Source organism: Cupressus sempervirens, chromosome 9 (genome assembly GCF_028749045.1).
Source record: "Cupressus sempervirens isolate cs-2001-9-10 chromosome 9, ASM2874904v1, whole genome shotgun sequence".
Taxonomy (NCBI): domain Eukaryota; kingdom Viridiplantae; phylum Streptophyta; class Pinopsida; order Cupressales; family Cupressaceae; genus Cupressus; species Cupressus sempervirens.
The window spans coordinates 114315157-114336463 of NC_143126.1; the positions used below are offsets into that span (position 1 = coordinate 114315157).

General features: G+C 34.6%; 1 protein-coding gene across 1 annotated transcript in view; it reads left to right on the plus strand.

Annotated features, from left to right (window-relative positions):
• The window catches only part of LOC149537808 (GTP-binding protein YPTM2-like), a 59097-nt gene extending 38341 nt beyond the window's left edge, over window positions 1–20756 (plus strand). Inside the window, exons 6-8 of the mRNA XM_089799194.1 lie at window positions 17741–17896; window positions 19884–19987; window positions 20344–20756. Coding sequence (XP_089655320.1) covers window positions 17741–17896; window positions 19884–19987; window positions 20344–20437 — 354 coding nt within the window. The 3' untranslated portion in view covers window positions 20438–20756. The remainder of the gene's footprint in view (window positions 1–17740; window positions 17897–19883; window positions 19988–20343) is intronic.
• Window positions 20757–21307: the final 551 nt, after the last annotated feature.

Here is a 21307-nt window from a genome sequence, read left to right on the forward strand (position 1 = left end):
TTATCCTTTCTGAGATACTGTAGCTTTTCCAGAAAACAAATAATGCCTCCAAACAATACTATAACCTGCCAAATTAATGTTTATTGTTTTAATTTAAACAAGCCCTACTTTGAAACTTCCAAAAGCCACACACTTATTTGGTGTAAGCAACTGAGGTATTTAAACTGTCTGCTATTTCCTTTCGGTCCATTCAAGGTAATGTGAGCATGGTACTTTATTGAAACAAGCACTTTATATATGCATGGTGATGCACTATTCTCCATCTTCTATGCTAATCTTGATCAGCTAATAATTGCTCTTGTTTGTCAATGCAACTTAGAACTATCTGTGCTGCTTTAACTATATAGATTGGTTTTCATTACTTAGTGTCCGACACACTTTCTTAGATTCGATAGGCCTTTGTTTCAAACAAAGCTGCTAGCCTTGCTTAACTCTTCTTCTTCTTTGAGTCTTCTCCAAAGGGAATCTCAGAATTCCTTACTCTGATTTATCTTGAAAGTTTACTACTTCGCAAATATTTGCTTCTTAAATCTTATCTGAGTCCTTCAAATGTTGTGGCCTTTTTCTTTGACCATCATATGTTGCTCAAACCGTCAGTCATTCTGTACATATTTGCCATCTTTGTAGTTTGCTTGAATTTGCAGGAGTAAAAGCTAGTGTTCCAGACACTGATACATATTTCCTGAAGGTTTCCACATTTTTAAATCTGGGCATACATTCTGAGTATGCATGAACTTCATCATATTTTCTGAGTTTTTTGGGTGGGGGTAATATGCCTTTTGCCTCAAAATTCCATTCCTGGAAATGAAGACTGCTGCTATATTGTGAGCTCAAGACTTTGAGATGGCCAATGGTTAGGAAAAATGCTGGAACAATGAGCATACATTACAATTTTCAGAATGATTATGAAATAAGAGTAAATTCCAAATGATAGTGGCCATTTAAACAAATACTGCGACTCTCTCAGATTGAGGACACTTCAGCAGATCGCCTTTGCTGATTGGAGAAGCGTTATAAAACTATCTACAACCCTTCATTTTACCACAACTTCAAAGTGATTAAAAACAGATGACAAATACTGCTTGTACCCTATCACAGCAAATTTCTCTTCAATCACATCCCGGCCTCGGTTGTTGAAAAGATCCCCAGACCTGTACATTTCAAGCTAGTGAATATGAAGATTCTCCCTCTAGCATGACATTTGGGAATTTGAATATTGCAAAAATGTAGAGTTCCATCAGGATGTTTGAAGATTGTTGAGAAATCACCTCGGATTTATTGCAGACTGCTCTTGTACCTATAATGATTTTAGTTGAAACAACACAAGTGGCTGAATCATTCAGATAGCTAGGTTAAACTGTTGGTTACTTCTTGTCAGATGGAGATTATAAGAATATTCCTTATGAAGAAGACACTATCAAGGAGGTAATTCAGCTTATTGTTGATAATTTTCAACATCTTGGTGGTAGCAGAAGTCGTCACTTCCCAAGAAGAGTGGCCACGCTAAAATCATTTGCAGATATCACACTGTTTAATCTTATGCTTGACATGGGATTGTATGATTTAATACATACCATGTTTCAAAATCTATTAGGCACAATCAGGGATGGACACAATGCAAGTGTTATTGCAGCCATGGAAAACATTATGGTTACGACAATTATTAAAATTGATGCGCATTTTCAGCCACTACTGCAAATATTGTTAGCAATTTCAGGTAGAGAACAAAAGGCTTCAAAAGGTGCCTATAAATGGTCAACTGAGTGCTTAAACAATGTGAGCCAAAAATTGAAAGGTACCAACAGCAGCGGGCTAAAGAAGAACTAAATGCGAGGGAATTACAGATTGTAGGATTCCAAGAAGTGAGCAAGAACCAAATGAGGAAAGAGCAGATTTGTTTTACTTGCAGGCAATTTTGGTCACTTGGTCACCCTTGTGAGAGCAAGAAGGAGGAGTCAGTTCAAGAAATGCAGATCAGCGTTAAGGAAGTTGAGGATTTATTAGTCCAACCTCAACATAATGAGGATCATGAGAGGGAACCCGCTATAGATGATGGTAAGATTTGTAATAGCATCTTATTTGGTGATTTGGAGCTTATTATGATAAAGATTATGGTGATCCCAAGGCTGAAAATGAGACTCTTAATGAGAATGAATTATGTGAAGACACTGATGTGATAGTTGATGAGACAATACATCTGGAGAGTAAGGAAAATTCTGTAAATGGTACAGCTGAAAGTGAAAATGAATCTAACATTCAAGAACTAGAGCAAGATGATGTTACCTTAGGGGCTGATTTGAAGGACCAATCAGAAATTAAAGGTGTTGAAAAGGTGAAGGGAACAATGAATGGTACGATAGTGCAAACCTTCACACTCTGAAGAAAGCAGTGGAAAGAATGAAATCAGATTATTTGAAGCTACTCAAAGATAGGGATATAGCTATCCAACATGCTGAAGATAAAGAGAAGGAGATAGATGATTTAAGTCTCCAACTAAGTATGACACATTACTCCTTACATCAGGCTGCAAATCAGAATTCTATTGTAGACATCCCCAAGGAAGACAAACAAAAAAAAAAATTACGGATGTGGCACAAATTGTTGAAGGAATCAATAACATTTGTGGGCATGAAAACCAGAACAATGTTTCCACCATTCCCCATCCAAATGAGGCACACTTTGCTAATGAAGGCCATGAGGACCAGCAAGAAGTCAAAAACATAAGTTCTGATTGTTACAACAGCAGTAACATGATCTCACCATATCATGAGGTAGAAGATAAATCATGTGACTTTACTTCGAAAACTATGTGTGGAGGTGATCATTTCGTTGAAGGAGATGTTGATTTTAGTGATGATACTTATGGTGAAGTAGATAATTCAAAATTGTCCAAAGTGGGCCCTGAGGGTTTTTATAGCTTACCTAAAGATTTATCACCAAGTTCCTATGATATGGAAGCTGTCTACTTATTAATTGGTGATTTTATCTTTCTACGTACTCCAGTCATCTGTGGCTGCCCAGCTTGGACTATTAGTACACTTTCAGATTTAGTTTGGCCTACAGGGGTTAGTGAGTTGCATGCAAATGAGTGGGAACTACTCATGTTGCGATATATTCCATATGAGATGTTTACCTTTCTAGTTCAACGACATATTGGTGACATCATTGTCATTCTTGATGCTGATTTGAGCTATGTCAACAACTTTCTTGAGGCAAGATGAATTGGCTTCGTTGCATATGGGCAGTGTGTTGGGCATCTATTTTTTCAGTTGGCTGATTTAAGAGGTTGGAGATTCACTAGTCATTTGTTTCTACACCTAGGATTGTGTTGATAGGTTAGTTTGGGATCCAAGTGTTAACAGGATGTATGTTTTACATTTTGTGGATTATGTTGTGATGCTACACAACCGGAGATTTATGATTAGAGATGTGCAACCTATAGTTGCAGTGGAGATTTAGAAATTGACATGGGATCCGGGGATCATATTGATAATTGGGTTGCATTCTCACTTTTGGTACCACAGCATGGTAGGTCCTGACTCTAGAATTACCAGTGTGGGCTACAATGATGCTAGCAAATGGATATGGAACCTCAATATTGGCTTATGGACTCATGATTGCTTGAGGGAAAGCAATCTCGAGCAGAGAGGACTTGTAATATCTCGTTTTTGGGACATTAGGAATTATGAAGTTAAAACTCGTAAAATATAAAAGCTGACTAAAGAGAGTTTAAAACAAATTAATAAATGGGTCAATTTAATATTATAAAAGGAGTTAAAAGGTGAAAAAGAAGTGATTTGCCGGGTCTAAATTAACAAATACCATACTCAAAGAAATACAGTTACTACTTCGTTTCATAGGAAGACAGTTATATCATTCAGGTTCATGTGAATAAGATTTACTGTTAAAATCAATTTGACAAAATTTCTTAACTAAAAACTTGAAATACCATCAATTGAAAATACTACAAAAGTTGAAAACCACGTACCTCAGAAAACTGAGACCGAAATCAAACTAGGGATGCTTCTGCAACCACCCAGGTTAGTCCACAAATACACTATAACAATTTCACATGATGACTAACATCTAATAACCGCTATCTCAAAATCAAATGATAATTACAATTAAGTACCACTATATTTTAGACTAGGGCATCACAAACCACTCTATCAATTAGGGCATCATTTACCATCGGTTCATTTAGGGCTTCTGTTACTGCTATATCACTTAGGGCTTTCGATACCACGGATTTGATTAGGGCTGCTGATACCACTGATCCAATTAGGGCTTCCGAAACCACTGATTCAATTAGGGCTCCCAAAACCATTGATCCCATTAGGACTTCCGCTACCACAGATTTCAATTAGGGCTTCTGATACCACTGATTCAATTTAGGGCTTCCACTACCACGGATTCTATAGGGCTTTTAATACCACGGATTCATTAGGGCTTCCAATAGTGATACCACAGATTCAATAGGGCTTCAGATTCCTTTCCATCCGAATTGCTTAATTGTGACAGTTTCTCAAGATTAGATAAATACTTATATTTGATATTCATATAAATGAAAACAATCCAGAAATCTATCTCTTGCATCTAGATGTAAAATAATGGTAACAATTAACTCAATTCAATCTTACCTCCTCAAAAATAAAAGTGATAATACCTGTTTTTGATAAACAATTGACTGCAAAGCTCATCTCTGTCTGACGCACTACTGACATCTTAGGGAGAGGTGAACATTGCTAGGGGCGTAACCACCCAACCTCGGACCAGATCTTATCCCCTCACGATCTCTAATGAGAAAGGCCCTCCCTACTCGGAACAAACGGGGACATCTTGCTATCCATTGGGCTTTTAGGTAATTTAACATGCAACTTGGCAGCAGGAGATCACAATTTATGTATGAGTTATTAATTAATTCATATTAAAAATGATAATCATTGTTATGTCATAACTGATACTGATTCATATTGGTGATTCCTTTTTCACACCTCATCACTCATCTTCTTGGCTACACAGTCGGGGTGAGTCCCAGGTATTCGGAATTCTTGGAGCAGACGGCTCATACAACCATCATTTCACATTCTATGATTATGTTCTTTAAAGACCTCAAAATTGACAACATTCTTGACAACATTCTTCATGAGTGGATCATGCATGAGCTAATGCATTATTTATTTAATTCTGATAACATTCTTGTTTATTGTAGATTCTCAGCACCTCCTCACCTATTTCAGGCCACCAAGCTGGTGACTCCCTGGTGCTATTAGATTATATTCAATGTGATACTTCACACCTTCTTCACCATATTTGGGCATTTCACCCGGTGAATTTCTTGGTGTTCACTTATATATATGTGTGTGTGTGTGTGTGTGATTGTAAATTAGTGTTATATTTGTTTTATACTGGAATGGAAAATAATCCCGATTGGAACCATAATGAATCAAGAGAAATTTATCATTTCACATGTAAAGAGGATGACAAGCTTATATGCTTAATTCAGTACAAGGACGTCTTCAGACTTTATTTATCAGTGCTATGTTATTCAATAGAAAAAGGACAGATTAAGAGAGATGCAACAACCTTATTGCTTAAGTCAAGGACATAGCTTCTTATGCTATTGCAAAGGGAAACGATGAATTGCAACACTAGCTATAGGTATAAACTTTTGTTAAACAGGAAGAAAGATGTGACAATGGTATAAACACCAGCTATAGGTATAAACTTATAATAGGATGTATTTGATTTGTATTTGAGAAAGAAAAGATATCATTCTTAAGAAGGGAAATCAGATAATTACACATTCAGACAATAAAGGAAGATGTCTGATTTAACATTTGTTATTTGTAATGATATCAAAGTAAAACAGTTGGCATATTGGAAACATGACCAGCTTCACTGTTTATGACTGGAAACATACATACATCAATCACAAGGAAAATAACATACTGGTACTAAATTTCAGTTATCCTATATTCTAATGGGTTTTACTTTCTCATAGTAATCTGCCGACTCAAGAATGCAGACGTGATAACAAGGTGAGCATAAAATGATTTCAAGAGTTAGATTATCTTACTTGACTCTCTAAAATCCAATCCTGAGAAGAGTCCGCACTTTGGTATTAATCCGTCTACCTTGGCTCAGTGGTGGTGCAAACAATCGAATTTGATTTCAAGGTGGATTACAAATCGGGCCGAAATTTAACCTCTGTAAATAGCTAACAAGGAATCACGGGTTGCCAAGAATAAGGAAGGTCGATGAGGTATTCAGATCCAAAATGTCGAAACAAGGATGAATTTGCTAGTTGTTATTGAAAATCCATGACAAGTAATCTGAGTCGGCTAACATAGTATGCATATACGGATGGTTTCTGCAAATTAAGGGTGCTAATAGGGAGTTTTTTTTGAAAACTTAAGGAGCTTGAAGGCCGAGAGAAGAAAGATGGCCGAGAGACAATTGAGGAGTCCGTAATAAAGAATTGAGCTAGACCTTACGGCTACCTTCAGTACAAGAAGCCATTCGAATACCTCAAAAAATTCAAATTAAAGAAGAGAAGTTGTAAAAACTCAAATTGCCAAATGTTCAAATCGATTATTTATGCCAAATGCTATCAAAAAGAAAATAATATTAAATTGAAAAGAATAGGGTTGGAAGGTTGTAATTCAAGAATAATTCAAATATTATTAAAATCTTATATGTACTTATAAGCATCACTTTATTAAAATATAAAAATGCCAATACATTTTTATTTTTAAATGCACGTATATAAACAATTATTAAAAATACTACGACGAAAGATAATTTAAAATCCTTTAAGATATGTTTTATATTTTAATCCAGTTATTTTAATTAAATTATTAAATAACTCATGCGATTCTCGCAGATGTATTTTGGCTAGGTCCTTTACCCGTTTGCCCAGTGATGGTGATGCCCTACCTAATTCTTTTTTGACAATGCTTTCACCCCTTTGACATGCTTCCTGCAAGGAAATTCTTCATAATTAATTTATATATTATTTAATCATAAATGATCATAACATTTAACGTTTCATCTTAATTCCAATGAATTCGTGATTAACGATCAACTAACATGTCATCTTCACTTGAAATCATAATGACCAACTATCTTACCATTTTGTTAGATTATATCAAATTAAACTACCGACTTCATGCGAACCTCAACGGCTATATTTCAAGCTAGGTAAAAAATTGGGATGTAACATAACATTTCCCTTGTGGTTCATCGTCCTCGATGAACTTGAAATTGCAACGAACATTATAAAGGAGTTTTAAAAAAAATAAAATTGGAATGTAATGTACCATTCCCCTTGTGTTTCATTGTCCTCGATGACCTCTGCAATTTAGACACTAAGAATATTCCAAATACTATATATATATATATATATATATATATATATATATATATATATATATATATATATATATATATATATATATATATATATATATATATAACATTGTGATATTATTTCTTTTCTCATGTGGGTCAGAATGAAAATCATAACGAAACTCAAGATCCATTTTTACTTTAAAGTTTCTAGAAAGATACTTCATGGTGACATAAAATTAAACATGTACTCACCTGAGTTCTCTTTACCTTACTTGTGGTTTTCTTAACATCATTTGAGTTGGTTCTATTTCATGTTCCTGTCATACTCATGTAGGCACTCACCAGATCATTAGTTTGATTCTATAATGATATCTTCATTTAAGAGAATTTTCAGGGTTCAATGAAAGAAAGGAAGGTAAGTATTCAAAATTGAAAATCTTCAACTAGCAAGTTCTAAATCTTAATTTAATTCACTTTTACATACCATTTGGCATAAGGCACTTATTAATGGGTAGATCGTCTTGGTAAATTTATAGATCACCTGAAAGAGATTATTAGATCCATCTTTTTCCATTTATGTAACCTTGGCCTCTTTGCCCATCTTATCACAGTAGCATTTCTTTATAACAATCATTTCATGATAGAATATACACTTCATCTCCAAAGCAATATACAACAACTCAATATGTAGAGTCCACATTGCATGTGTATTATACATGTATAGCAGTGTGTTAAAGGGTAAAAACATGATATACTATGCAAGATCATCATACATTAAATCAAGATCATAAGCATCTGAAACAATTCATAAGGTTCTCATCGTTCATTTGGAAATACTTGAAAATTCATCTTTTCCATTTCTGTGATTTAGGCTTCCATGCCCATTTTGCCAAAGTTTACATCTGTAAACAAGCATTGATGGTTCCAATTATGCAAGTGTGTTTACTCCTTACTGGAGCACATAATGATCTTGTCATTTAACCAACATCAGAGAGGATCAAGGTTCACAGTTTTGTTTTCATTTAGTTTAAGTTCAAATAGGTAACAACTTATTTCTATCATTAATTTGGGTTGACAAACTCGATCATGATGAATTTAGATAACATTTTATCAAAATTTATATAAACTGTGTTTGGATTGCACAAGTCTCAGCATCTGGACCCATTTTAACCTTTTCATTCTCGACAAAGAATGGTCCTCCCTCCAGGGATAAGGCATATGTATCATTCTGGTCCTGCCATCCGAGTATTCAGGTGGGTTGTAAGTCCCAACAGTTATTCGACAAAATAACTGAAGCATCTGGACAATCAACAAAGATTACTTGTTCTGGCAAATCTGCCTAATTGAAGTTCCAACAGTTATTCGACAAAATAATTGAAGCGTCTGGACAATCTAATTCCACCCTGGCCAAGGATTTCAAAATTTGAGTTGACAAACCCGATCTCCACCACTCAACTTGCAAATCCTTTTTATCTTTTTTAATAGTTTATACATTTGTCCACTTTATATCATTTCAGCCTTCCTAGCTATTTTGAATGATTTTTCTAGTGTGTTTTTCCAAGTTTTGATTGCAATATCCGTTATGCAAAATAAATCTTTTTCAACATTTATATTTTCAGTTTCTCAGAAATAGTGTTGGACCCAAGGTTTCAGCGTTGAACCCAACGCTCTGATACCATATGTAACATCCCAATTTCTCGGGTCTAAATTAACAAATACCATACTCAAAGAAATACAGTTACTACTTTGTTTCATAGGAAGATAGTTATCATTCAGGTTCATGTGAATAAGGTTTACTTTTAAAATCAATTTGACAAAATTTCTTAACTAAAAACTTGAAATACCATCAATTGAAAATACTACAAAAGTTCAAAACCACATACCTTGGAAAATTGAGACCGAAATCAAACTAGGGATGCTTCTGCAACCACCCAGGTTAGTCCACAAATACACTATAACAATTTCACATGATGACTAACATCTAAAAATCGCTATCTCAAAATCAATGATAATTACAATTAAATACCACTATATTTTAGACTAGGGCATCACAAACCACTATATCAATTAGGGCATCATTTACCATCGGTTCATTTAGGGCTTCTGTTACCGCTATATCACTTAGGGCTTTCGATACCACGGATTCAATTAGGGCTTCCAATACCATTGATCCAATTAGGGTTTCCGAAACCACTAATTCAATTAGGGCTCCCAAAACCATTGATTCCATTAGGACTTCCGCTACCACGGATCTCAATTAGGGCTTCCAATACCACTGATTCAATTTAGGGCTTCCGCTACCACGGATTCTATAGGGCTTCCAATACCACGGATTCAATTAGGGCTTTCGATACCGATACCACGGATTCAATAGGGCTTTAGATTCCTTTCCATCCAAATTGCTTAACTGTGATAGTTTCTCAAGATTAGATAAATACTTATATTCGATATTCATATAAATGAAAACAATCCAGGAATCTATCTCTTGCATCTAGATGTAAAATAATGGTAACAATTAACTCAATTCAATCTTACCTCCTCAAAAATAAAAGTGATAATACCTGTTTCCGGTAAACAATTGACTGCAAAGCTTATTTCTGTCTGACGCACTACTGACATCTTGGGGAGAGGTGAGCATTGCTAGGGGCTTAACCACCCAACCTCGGACCAAATCTTATCCCCTCATGATCTCTAATGAGAAAGGCCCTCCCTACCCGGAACAGACAACGACATCTTGCCATCCATTGGGCTTTCAGGTAATTTAACATGCAACTTGGCAGCAGGAGATCACAATTTATGCATGAGTTATTAATTAATTCATATTAAAAATGATAATCATTGTTATGTCATATCTGATACTGATTCATATTGATGATTCCTTTCTCACACCTCATCACCCATCTTCTTGGCTACACAATCGGGGTGAGCCCCACGTATTCAGAATTCTCAGAGCAGACGGTTCATACAACCATCATTTCACATTCGATGATTATGTTCTTTAGAGACCTCAAAATTGACAACATTCTTCATGAGTGGATCATGCATGAGCTAATGCATTATTTATTTTATTATTTATTTAATTCTGATAACATTCTTGTTTATTGTAGATTCTTGGCACCTCCTCACCTATTTCAGGCCATCAAGTCGGTGACTCCTTGGTGCTATTAAATTATATTCAATGTGATACTTCACACTTTCTTCACCATATTTGGGCATTTCATCTGGTGCATTCCTTGGTGTTCAATTAAGAGAGATGCAACAGCCTTATTGCTTAAGTCAATGACGTAGCTTCTTATGCTATTACAAAGGGAAACGATGAATTGCAACACCAACTATAGGTATAAACTTATGTTAAATAGGAAGAAAGATGTGACAATGGTATAAACACCAGCTATAGGTATAAACTTATAACAGGATGTATTTGATTTGTATTTGAGAAAGAAAAGATATCATTCTTAAGAAGGGAAATCGGATATTTACACATTTAGACAATAAAGGAAGATGTCTGATTTAACATATGTTATATACATCAATCACAAGGAAAATAACATACTGGTACTAAATTTCAGTTATCTTATATTCTAATGGGTTTTACTTTCTCATAGTAATCTGCCGGGACTCAAGAATGCAGACGTGATAACAAGGTGAGAATAAAACGATTACAAGAGTTAGATTATCTTACTTGACTCTCTAAAATCCAATCCTGAGAAGAGTTTGCACTTTGGTATCAATCCGTCTACCTTGGCTTAGTGGTGGTCGAAACAATTGATTTGAATTCAAGGCGGATTACAAACAGGGCCGAACTTTAACCTCTGTAAATAGCTAACAAGGAATCACGGGTTGCCAAGAATAAGGAAGGTCGATGAGCTATTTAGATACAGAATGCCAAAACAAGGATGAATCCACTAGCTGTTACTGAAAACCTGTGACAAGTGATCTCAGTCGGCTAACATAGTATGCACATACGGATGGTTTCTGCAAATCGAGGGTGCTAATAGGGAGTTTTTTTTGAAAACTTAAGGAGCTTGAAGGCCGAGAGAAGAAAGATGGCCGAGGGACAATTGAGGAGTCCATAATAAAGAATTGAGCCAGACCTTAGGGCTACCTTCAGTTACAAGAAGCCATTCGAATACCTCAAAAAATTCAAATTAAAGAAGAGAAGTTGGAAAAACTCAAATTGCCAAATGTTTAAATAGATTATTTATGCCAAATGCTATCAAAAAACAAATAATATTAAATTGAAAAGAATAGGGTTGGAAGGTTGTAATTCGAAAATAATTCAAATATTATTATAATTCAAATATTATTAAAATCATATATGTACTTATAAGCATCACTTTATTAAAATATAAAAATAGATTGCTAAACTTCTTGATTTACTTTATTTTTGCAAAAAAAAATTTAAAAAAACAAAAAAATTCTTCACTAACTTGAAAAAAATCTTCCAAATCTCAAAAGAAATCATGAAAACATAAGAATGGGATTAAATGCTTACCTCAGTTGCTTAATACTCATTTGTGGAATAAAAGGAACTGCCTTTCTTCCCTTCTTGAAAGCCGGTGCACTCGGCCAACCAACCTTTCGAGCTGTTTTAGGGTTTGCAAGGAAAAAATAGATTAAAAAACCTATTTCTGCACCTGTTTTTTTGGAAGCCTGTGGATGCTCTCGGATGCATCTGGAAGCTGGCCAGAAGTCATTCCTGGCCAACTAGATGCAACCAAAAGCCATTGTGTGGCTTCTTGCCGCATTCGGCTGGCCGGGAACAGCTTCCGGCCAGCTTGCAATTGCCTCCACTCCCGCATCGACATCCCCACTCACTTCAGCTTCTGCATCTAGAGCTATAGGGGTCGAATCGGCTTCCTAGCTTTTACCAATATAGTATAAAGGAGAAACCATTCCTGTCAGTCGATGGATCCATCTATCATCATTCACTAGTACATCAAGTCAGCACTCAATCATCATCATTCTTCACTCAATGAATTTCTATTTTATTCAATTGTCGTTCTCTAATATATCAAATCATCCACTGAGAGGAAATCATTGTATTATCCATTGAACATCAATTGGGATCAAACATATGGACCAGCAATCAATTCTTCTATCAAGTCAATCAGTCTATATTAATTATTCAATTACGAAGTCGGAAATTAAAATACAGATCACAAAACAGTTACATATTTATCAGATAGTGTGGTATGAATATAATGCATTATCATATGATTTAGATAATCTATTATATGTCTTCATTTGATAAGAAATATGAATATATACAGTTATTTTATTTCTTCTAACATACTAATGAAGTAGAAATACTCGATTAATGTGGATGAAGATTCCTTTAAGCCTATGGGCAATCCACCATCCCATTATAGAGGGGAGGTAGGGCACATTAGGGGGTCAGCTAGCATAAAGATCCATTTGATTAGTTGTAACCCTAAGTGTGGCTGGGAGGCCAAATTTCAGGTGCCATTATCGAGCACATGGGCTTGATGGATAGGCTCAACGTGCCTTGTGATGCAACACTAAATTTTTCAAAATTTAAGGTCCCAATCACCATGGTAGAGGAAAAATCTTTAGATCTTACCCACTACTTATCTTCAAACAATATGTTTCAAAGCATTAAAATTCATGAACAGGAGAGTTATAAGTGGTTCACAAAGATTTAAAGAAAGAATGAATAGACAAACAACAATGATCCATTAATCATGAAGGTACGACAAAAGTTAAAGAAAATGAGTTACTGTGAGTATTGAAAAATATGCTTGCAGGTCTGCAGTATAAAAAGTGTCAAGGTTCTGCTATGACAGAGACACCCTATGATTATAGACAAACAATTTTCTCAGCCCTCGATTATTCTTCTTGATCCCATTTTCATGCAGTTCGAGTTTTCTTGGGTCAACTATGAAAGACAAACAGTGAAATATTTAATCAATATTGATTTCAAGGTTACTAGATGTTAAATTGGACAACTATGAAATACACTGGTAATGCATTATGAACTTGATCAATTAAACTCTGAAATGGATCAAGGCATCCTGTAATATATCCAGAGAATAGATTTGTTTGAAGACTACAATCAGGAACAGCATATCTATAACACAGCAGTGCAAAGGAATCAAATAAGTATATGTGAAGAAACATCAAGTCAATCTGAACATAAAACTTATTTCTGATACATGCAGATAAAGAGGTAATACTTATACCAGTTTCAGATCATGAATTAAAAATGGAGATAGACTGCAGCAAATTTGGCACAGTAGATGGATCGACATCATACAATCAGCTGCTACATTTAAAGAGAGTTGTAAATACAAGTACAATCAATCAGGTGCAAACAGTATGTTGGAGACGGAGAATTTAAGGGATTAGATCATCTGAAACATAGAGTGATGATTGTGGCTCCTTGTTATGAAGTTTCAGATCTGGCATCAGAATTCAAAGACGGAATCATGAACCCTATACTCATTTATTCGAGAGACCATGTTTCATTCAGAAGAAAGATCATGGAAAAGCCACGAAACATTATGAAGAAAAAACAGCGTATAAAGGAGTCAACGGCAATAAGGAGTCGATTGAAAATATTGGTGACATTGGGTATACACGTTCAGACAAGGCAAACCATTTGTGAATAATGAGACCATATATTTGCGTTGGAAATAACAGTTTTAATAATACAAAACCTAACAACATTTTGTGTATCACAGGTTTGAGCATGGAGTTGACAAAACATCCCAGCGTTAGAAGCTTCTGCTCCAATACGGTTATCTGCAAGGGAAGATTGAGGCATCAGAAATTAAGAATGTGAATAAAGGAATGAAGAACAAATATCTTGCATATGGGAAAAGACACATGAGAAATCTCCAGATTTCCACAGACAGACTGCGAGTATCTTCTCAAAGCCACTCCATAACTTATACCCACGATTAAATGAATTGGGTGATATTATAAATTATGTTTTGCAAACTATATTATAAATTTTATCCCTAAGCATAGCTTGAAATGGATTTGCAGATTAGTTATTTGTTATGAAGGGTCATGTTGTTATGAGGAGAATTTAGTACCCTTTCATTGGCTATAAATATAGATGTAAAATACAATAAGGGGACAATTCATATTCATATTTTAAAATTTTATATATTGAAGCACATATGATGTATTATATTCTCCGATTGGTGGAGAAATGAATTCTTGATCAAAGCCCGTGGATTGAATTACAGAGCAAATTTATTACAGAGCAAATTTATATGTGATTTCAGAATTGAAATGCAGTAGATAGATCATTTGTAACGAGTGTCTTTATTGCAATTTTATTTGTAGCATTATTATTTATTTTAAATTTTAGAGTTTTAAATTATTATTAAGTTGTGTCCTTCATAAATATTTTAAATTTCGGATAAGTGGATTGGGTCATTATTGCATTTTAAATTTGACAAACATAGATATTGTGAAATAGTTAATTGTTTCCGTATTTATGTCTAGTTTGTCTCCGTAGGAGTTAAAGTGCATCTTTGACTAGTTTAAAATTGCGTTTATATAATTGATCCACCGTGTCTGAATTGTTAAAATTGTTTATAGTGTAAATATATTGAACTTTATAAAGTTGTATGTTTCAACTTATAATATTGACTTTGATTGCCCATTTCATCAAGCACTGGTCTTTATATTGCTCTTGATTCATAATCCATATGTTGGCAACTATTTCATTTCTTTCCATTGAGGAATTAATATATTCATTTGTTGTATTCATTCTTTATTTAAAACATTATCACATTTATTTATTAATTCATAATTTTCAAGTTTAAAGTTTTCTATAATTCTTGCCGTTAGGAAAACTTTCAATACATTCGCGTTCTAACCAATTTGCTTTAAGCATCTTGGATTTAAGGTTGTTGTCCAGGATTAGGTACACCCACCTTGGTTTTGCAAAGTCAGAAGTGCAGGGGATTTGGATCGCATCGATCAATCCGGTCAAGTTGGCCTTAACTGGTTGGACATTCCAGCATCGAGCAGGCAAGGCTCGTAGGATTCCAATCTGTGGTTTTAGGAACCAACACGTTGTATGCTCTCCCAAGTGTCTCTTTGGAACATTGTTGATTTATATGTTTGTTTATCTATTGATAATTATCATTTTTGTAGGCTCTAAATCAAAGCGTTAATACAAATGTCGTTTAGGAATTCTAGGGCATGTCTTGTCTTAATAAAGGACTTACAAATAGAGTTATCAAAATGTGAGATTTAGACGGTGCATTTGTGAGACCAAAAGGCATTGCCAAAAACTCTTAGAAGCCCCAATGGGTTAAAAAAGTTCTCCTACGTGCAACCTCATTTCTATTTTTAATTTGATGATAACTAGAATAAAGATTGAATTTAGTAAAATAAACATCACTCACCTAACAAACTATCTATTATTAGAATGGGAAGCTTATCTCCTTATGATGTACTTGTTGAGCTCCTATTGTTAGGACTCATCCAAATTCATCCTTCTTCCACATCATTACTACTAGAGAGGAGTAAGCATGCTAGCAATGCCTAATAATACTTGCTTATCTCTTGAACCGTCTTCTTGATCTCACTTTTTTGTATATATGGATACTTGGAAGGCACATTGTTTGGTGGTTGGTCATTTGGTACTAGTTGAATGACATGAACATGATTTCTTTTAGGAGGTAATCCTTTTGACACCTAACCAAAAACTATTGAGTGCTTATCTACAACTGCTTGTAGATATAGTGATGTAGAAGTCTTTGATTGATATGCTTCTAATGAAAACAATTGGATGACAAACCCATCTGCTTCTTTTGTTAAGCATCTTCTGCATTTGATGAGAGCTTACCTTCTATAGAGTTTTTGCATGTATCCCTCTTGGTTCTCCTATCCTTCCCTTTAAGTGAAAACGCATGAATAAATCTTGGACGTTTATCTTGATTGTCTCCAAATTAGTAATCTGTTGATCTGTTAACATAAGATCTACCACACAAATGGAGATAACAAATATAGAGCAATTAAGTGAATATCTTCCCTTGAACAATTTAATGTTATGGCATTTCTTCAAACAATTGATAGTGCCCCCATCTGCAGTCATAATTTTAATTTTTGGAGTTGAATATATAAGAATTTAGATAAGAAAGCTAATTTTTTGTTTATGAAGTTGTGAGCACTTTTCATGTCTATCAATATTGTCATTCTTTTTTTTTTCAAGAAACCCACTACCTCGAAAATTCTGTGGGGTGCTCATGCTAGGAAATGCATGAGAAGGAAATATTGGTCGAGGATCTCCTGATTCCCATTTTGGTGCATTAACTTTGTCTTCTTTCTTAAGTGTTCCTTCAATAGAGAGCAATTTCTTTGTTGCTCATTTATGTCCTCTATTATATTTGCCATGGAGTCAATTCAACTGGTTGGCAATTGTTGTGCTGAGAAGCTCTTGTCTTCTATGCCACCAAACTCTTATGCTCTAGGAATCAATGACTTCTCTTTTGCTTGGTGTGCTAGGACAAAAAACATAGATATAGAAGTTATGCTTAACATGTATACTTAATATTGTTCTTCAAGATCGCCTAGAAATATCCAATAAGTCAATTCAAGTTCATTTTTGGAATTGTATCTGTTCTCAAGGATAGATTTTGTAATTGCCAAATATAATCCTTGATTTGTTTTGTTTGCCATAGTTTAGCTAATTGGCTAATGTAGTATAGTGTAGCTCATTTGTAAAACTTGACTGTGTGACAGTAAGAGTCCTTTTCTTCCTTGCACACATAGCCATTGATACCAATTGAATTGCTTTGGTTCTAGATATAAGGAAGCCATTGCCACTTTTTGCCCACTTGGAATCTGATGCATTTTAGGAAAAAAAACACTTCATTTGATTGATCCAAGTTGAGAGATCCTTGCCATCAAACTTGCATATATTCACCTTGGTATCAGGTTTCCTAGATCCTATATGAGTGTTAGCATTTGGATCAAGATTGACTGGCTTGGATGATCCACCTTGGTTGCTTGGAACAATGCTTTGGATGCTAGGTGTATCTCCTTCATTGCTATACAATTTTCTTTGTGAGTGTTGAATATCCTCCTTCATCTTGTTGGTTTCTTTCCATTTGTCTTCCATGGATATACTATCTATCTCCTCTACAAATGAGTCACCTTGGTTAGGAGTCTTACTGGGAGTGTAGGAATTCTTGCCCCTGCCTTCAGGATCCAGCAGTTCAGCTATACAGTGTGACTTTAAAAAAAAAAAAAAAAAAATCTTTGATTGGATGGTTTTAGAATTTTTTCTCAGCCCGAAAATTAAAATTTCAAATAGTATACCCCAAATGATTATTTTCAAGCTTTTCAAAAATCTAAAAAAACTTATTCAATTATCTTCAATTTTTCTTTATTTTGGCAGGTGGTATATGATGTCACTGACCAGGAGAGCTTCAACAATGTTAAGCAATGGTTGAATGAGATTGACCGCTATGCTAGTGAAAATGTGAATAAGTTGCTTGTTGGTAACAAGAATGATTTGACTGCAAAGAAAGTAGTAGATTATCAAACAGCTAAGGTAATTTCATAGCATAACTGTTTATAAAAGCTTAAGGCATATGTTTATTTCGGCCAATTTCTTTATGCGGAGTATGATAAATCTGTTTAATTCAGTGTAGACAAATAGCATATTCTCTTCTTTATTACTAGTTTGAACATTTCCTCTAAATTCGAGTGTGGTTTGACAATACATTCTCTTTTCAGTACTATAACATGTGTTGCTCAGAAAAAATTCTCATATGGTGGAAACGTTTAATTTTATATTGTATTATTGGTAATCTGGACCTTACAGTCTTATGTGATATATAATGATGTCACTGCGTTTTTTTTGTTGAGCAAAAACAGGGCTTTCATTAGAGGCTCTTGCCAATTAGTTGAGGAATATAGCCATACACATGGACTTGGGATGTTGTCACTGGAGGTGTTTATTTTATGCCAGAAGGCATCCAAAATTCCTGCAGTGTGCTTGGCACCTGCAAATAAAGCTGCTGCTAAGATGCTCTTAAATAAATACAAGAATACTTTACATGTCCAAAATAGGGTTGGCAGGCAAAGGGAAAGGCAATTTCCTACAGAATTATCATACATATAGTCTATTCAAAATAGTATAGTTGTAGCAGTACCACAAGTCTAATAATATCATGTGAACCCTAGTTTGGTGCATGGCATTTAAGACATTTTCATGTTAATAAAATGACTTTGGTTTAACTGTTCTATGTACTTGGATTTTTGGTTGCTATTTTCACTCGGACTATGCATGACATAATATTATGAATTTTAAGTGAACACTTATTGGCTTAAAGCACATACACAAAGTTGAAATTACTGGTATTTAGAAGATGAAATTTTTAACAAAAACACATCCTTACTACTGGAAATCCCGGCTCTCTTTTCTAAACTTCTTTACCAGTGACAGATAGTGGCTCTGAATGATTGAGATACAATTTTAGAAGGGGCTCACAAATACTGTTCTGTTAGGTTGTTAAGTTCTAGTCATTCCCAATCCTTACAATTCTATTTTAATATTTTATGCTATTTCTTCATTGTCTAGTTTGTAATTAGCTAATCATATTAGCATTCCATTGACATGGTTTAGTAAATGGGTAAATGGAGTTCAATGACTTTGTTTTAAAAAAGAAAAACTTAGTAAAATCGTAGGAACTAAATAGTTAAAAACAATGTACTTTTTATGTGACAAACAATCGGGATTTGACTCCATAGTTTTGAGTCAAGATTAACTACGCAGTTTAGTTTGGGTAAATCATCACATAATTTGATACACTATGGAAACATGTCTGAAAATGTACTCTCTGTAAAAACATATAAATAAAATATTAATCTTATTTCATGGGAAGTATAGTGCATATAGTTTAAGAAAAGCCTAAGGCCCTAAAGGCATTATACTTGTATAATTGTTAATTATAAAAAATGCACAAGACTTTTAAACAATCATTTTTTACTTTACCCAGGAGGATACACATGTATAAAGAAAATCTCACCCTCAAATAGCAGATCATTTTGTCATGGAGCTTGGCCTAATGTTTTAGGGGTGGTCCCACATTTTTTACCTAAACCCTCACTTGGTCAAAAAAAGAAAACCCTCCTCCATTAGAGTTTAAAATTTAGCTTCTACAAGAAATCTTTTCAAATTTAAAGGACCTTAATCCTTAAGCATAAATAAAAGATGTTCAGTTTGCCTTTGCTTTGTATTTCTCCATATAACCTTTCTCTTTGTGTGTATAGCTCAAAACCATCTGTTGGACACATGGGGGAAATCTTGAGTAAGGGCACAGAAAATGTGGTGGGTCATGGTTACTTGGGATTAATCACGTGTTTTCTAAGTGTATTGCTGCTATGGGCTGACAAAGTTGCAATAGACTCTTGGGTTGGTGTTTTATGTGTTGATAAATTTTCTGCTACTAATTTAATCTTGTTGACTGTCTTTCTTTGCATTATTATAGAGTGGAATTTCATTGAATATTTGTGAATTACTTTTGTGATTGCAGTCGTTTGCTGATGAGATTGGGATTCCATTTTTAGAGACAAGTGCTAAGAATGCAACAAATGTTGAGGAAGCATTCATGACCATGGCCGCTGAAATAAAGAGCAGGTGTGTTGTATTACAACATTGATCTTTCATATCCTTTTGGAATAGAAAGAAGAGATATCAAAGTGTTGAAGTATTCCCTAGAAAAAAGAGAAATAAGAGATGTTAAAGTATTCCCTATTTTAAATATTTGTATTCTGTGCATGTGTAGACTATATAATGATCTGGACCAAATACTTTGTCATTCTTGTCTCATGCTTTCAAAATTTTAGCAGCCTTTATTACAATGAAGAAATTTCAGACTAATGCTCTAACATGCTTACTTCTTTCTCAAAGCTTTGTGTTGGGGAAAGTGGAAGGGAGTGATGTGCCTTTTAACAATGTTATAGATTTACATATCTCTATGGGTGTTATTGCAGGATGGCCAGTCAACCTGCAATGAGTACTGCGAGACCAAGTACTATTCAAATGAAAGGAGAACCAGTTGCCTCTAAGAGTGGTTGCTGCTCATAGATGATACAGTTTTGTATTAAGTCTTGTACAACATTGATTTCTCAAAGCTCGTCATTTCTACATATTTGGATCATGTATTTGCATTGTGCGATTGCTCTAAAGAGGTCGAGAATTCATGGAGACCTATAATTTCAACTGTCTGTTGCAGATCAGATCTCCTTGAATGGAGTTGACTACTATTTAAGAATAATGTATAGTGATTTACTATTCACACATTGCCGAGTGCAACGTTCTCAGAATTCTCTAAATGATCTCAATTTGGTCATTGTTGGGGGGATGTGAATTGCTATATTTTGATTATTACATAGGCTTTTCACTAGACGCCGTAACTTGTTATTCAATGGTCTAAATATTTTTTGAGATAGCATTCTTTCATTCCCTCAGCTTTGTTAACTGATTGTATCATTTAGTCTAGCCTTAGTAAATAACCTACAAGTTTTGAGCTTTTTGATATTTAGGTTTTCATTTCCTCCACCATTGCTTCTTCACTCGTTACAAACCTGGCCACTTTTGAATCTTCCTGGTTCATTGGTGCATGTTTCAAACTCATATAGATTCTTTAATTAAGTGTTTGTCGTAGTAATAACAATTTTCCCATGGCGTTGTAAATAATTACTTGGCACTGCACAAATGATAATAGAGTTTTTTTTTCAGTCCACCTCTGAGACACACTTTGGTATATATTGTATTCAGGAACTATTGAAGGATGCAAAAACTTATATTGTTTTTGCAAGTCGGTCAGTATTTCTTTCTAGCTGTAATGCTTCTAAACACCTGTAAAATTTGCTCAAAATCTTAGTGGGTTTGGTTGCGTGGAGATTTTCAAACTTATTCTCAACCTTGATTAGGTTTGCAAAGAGTATAGTTATT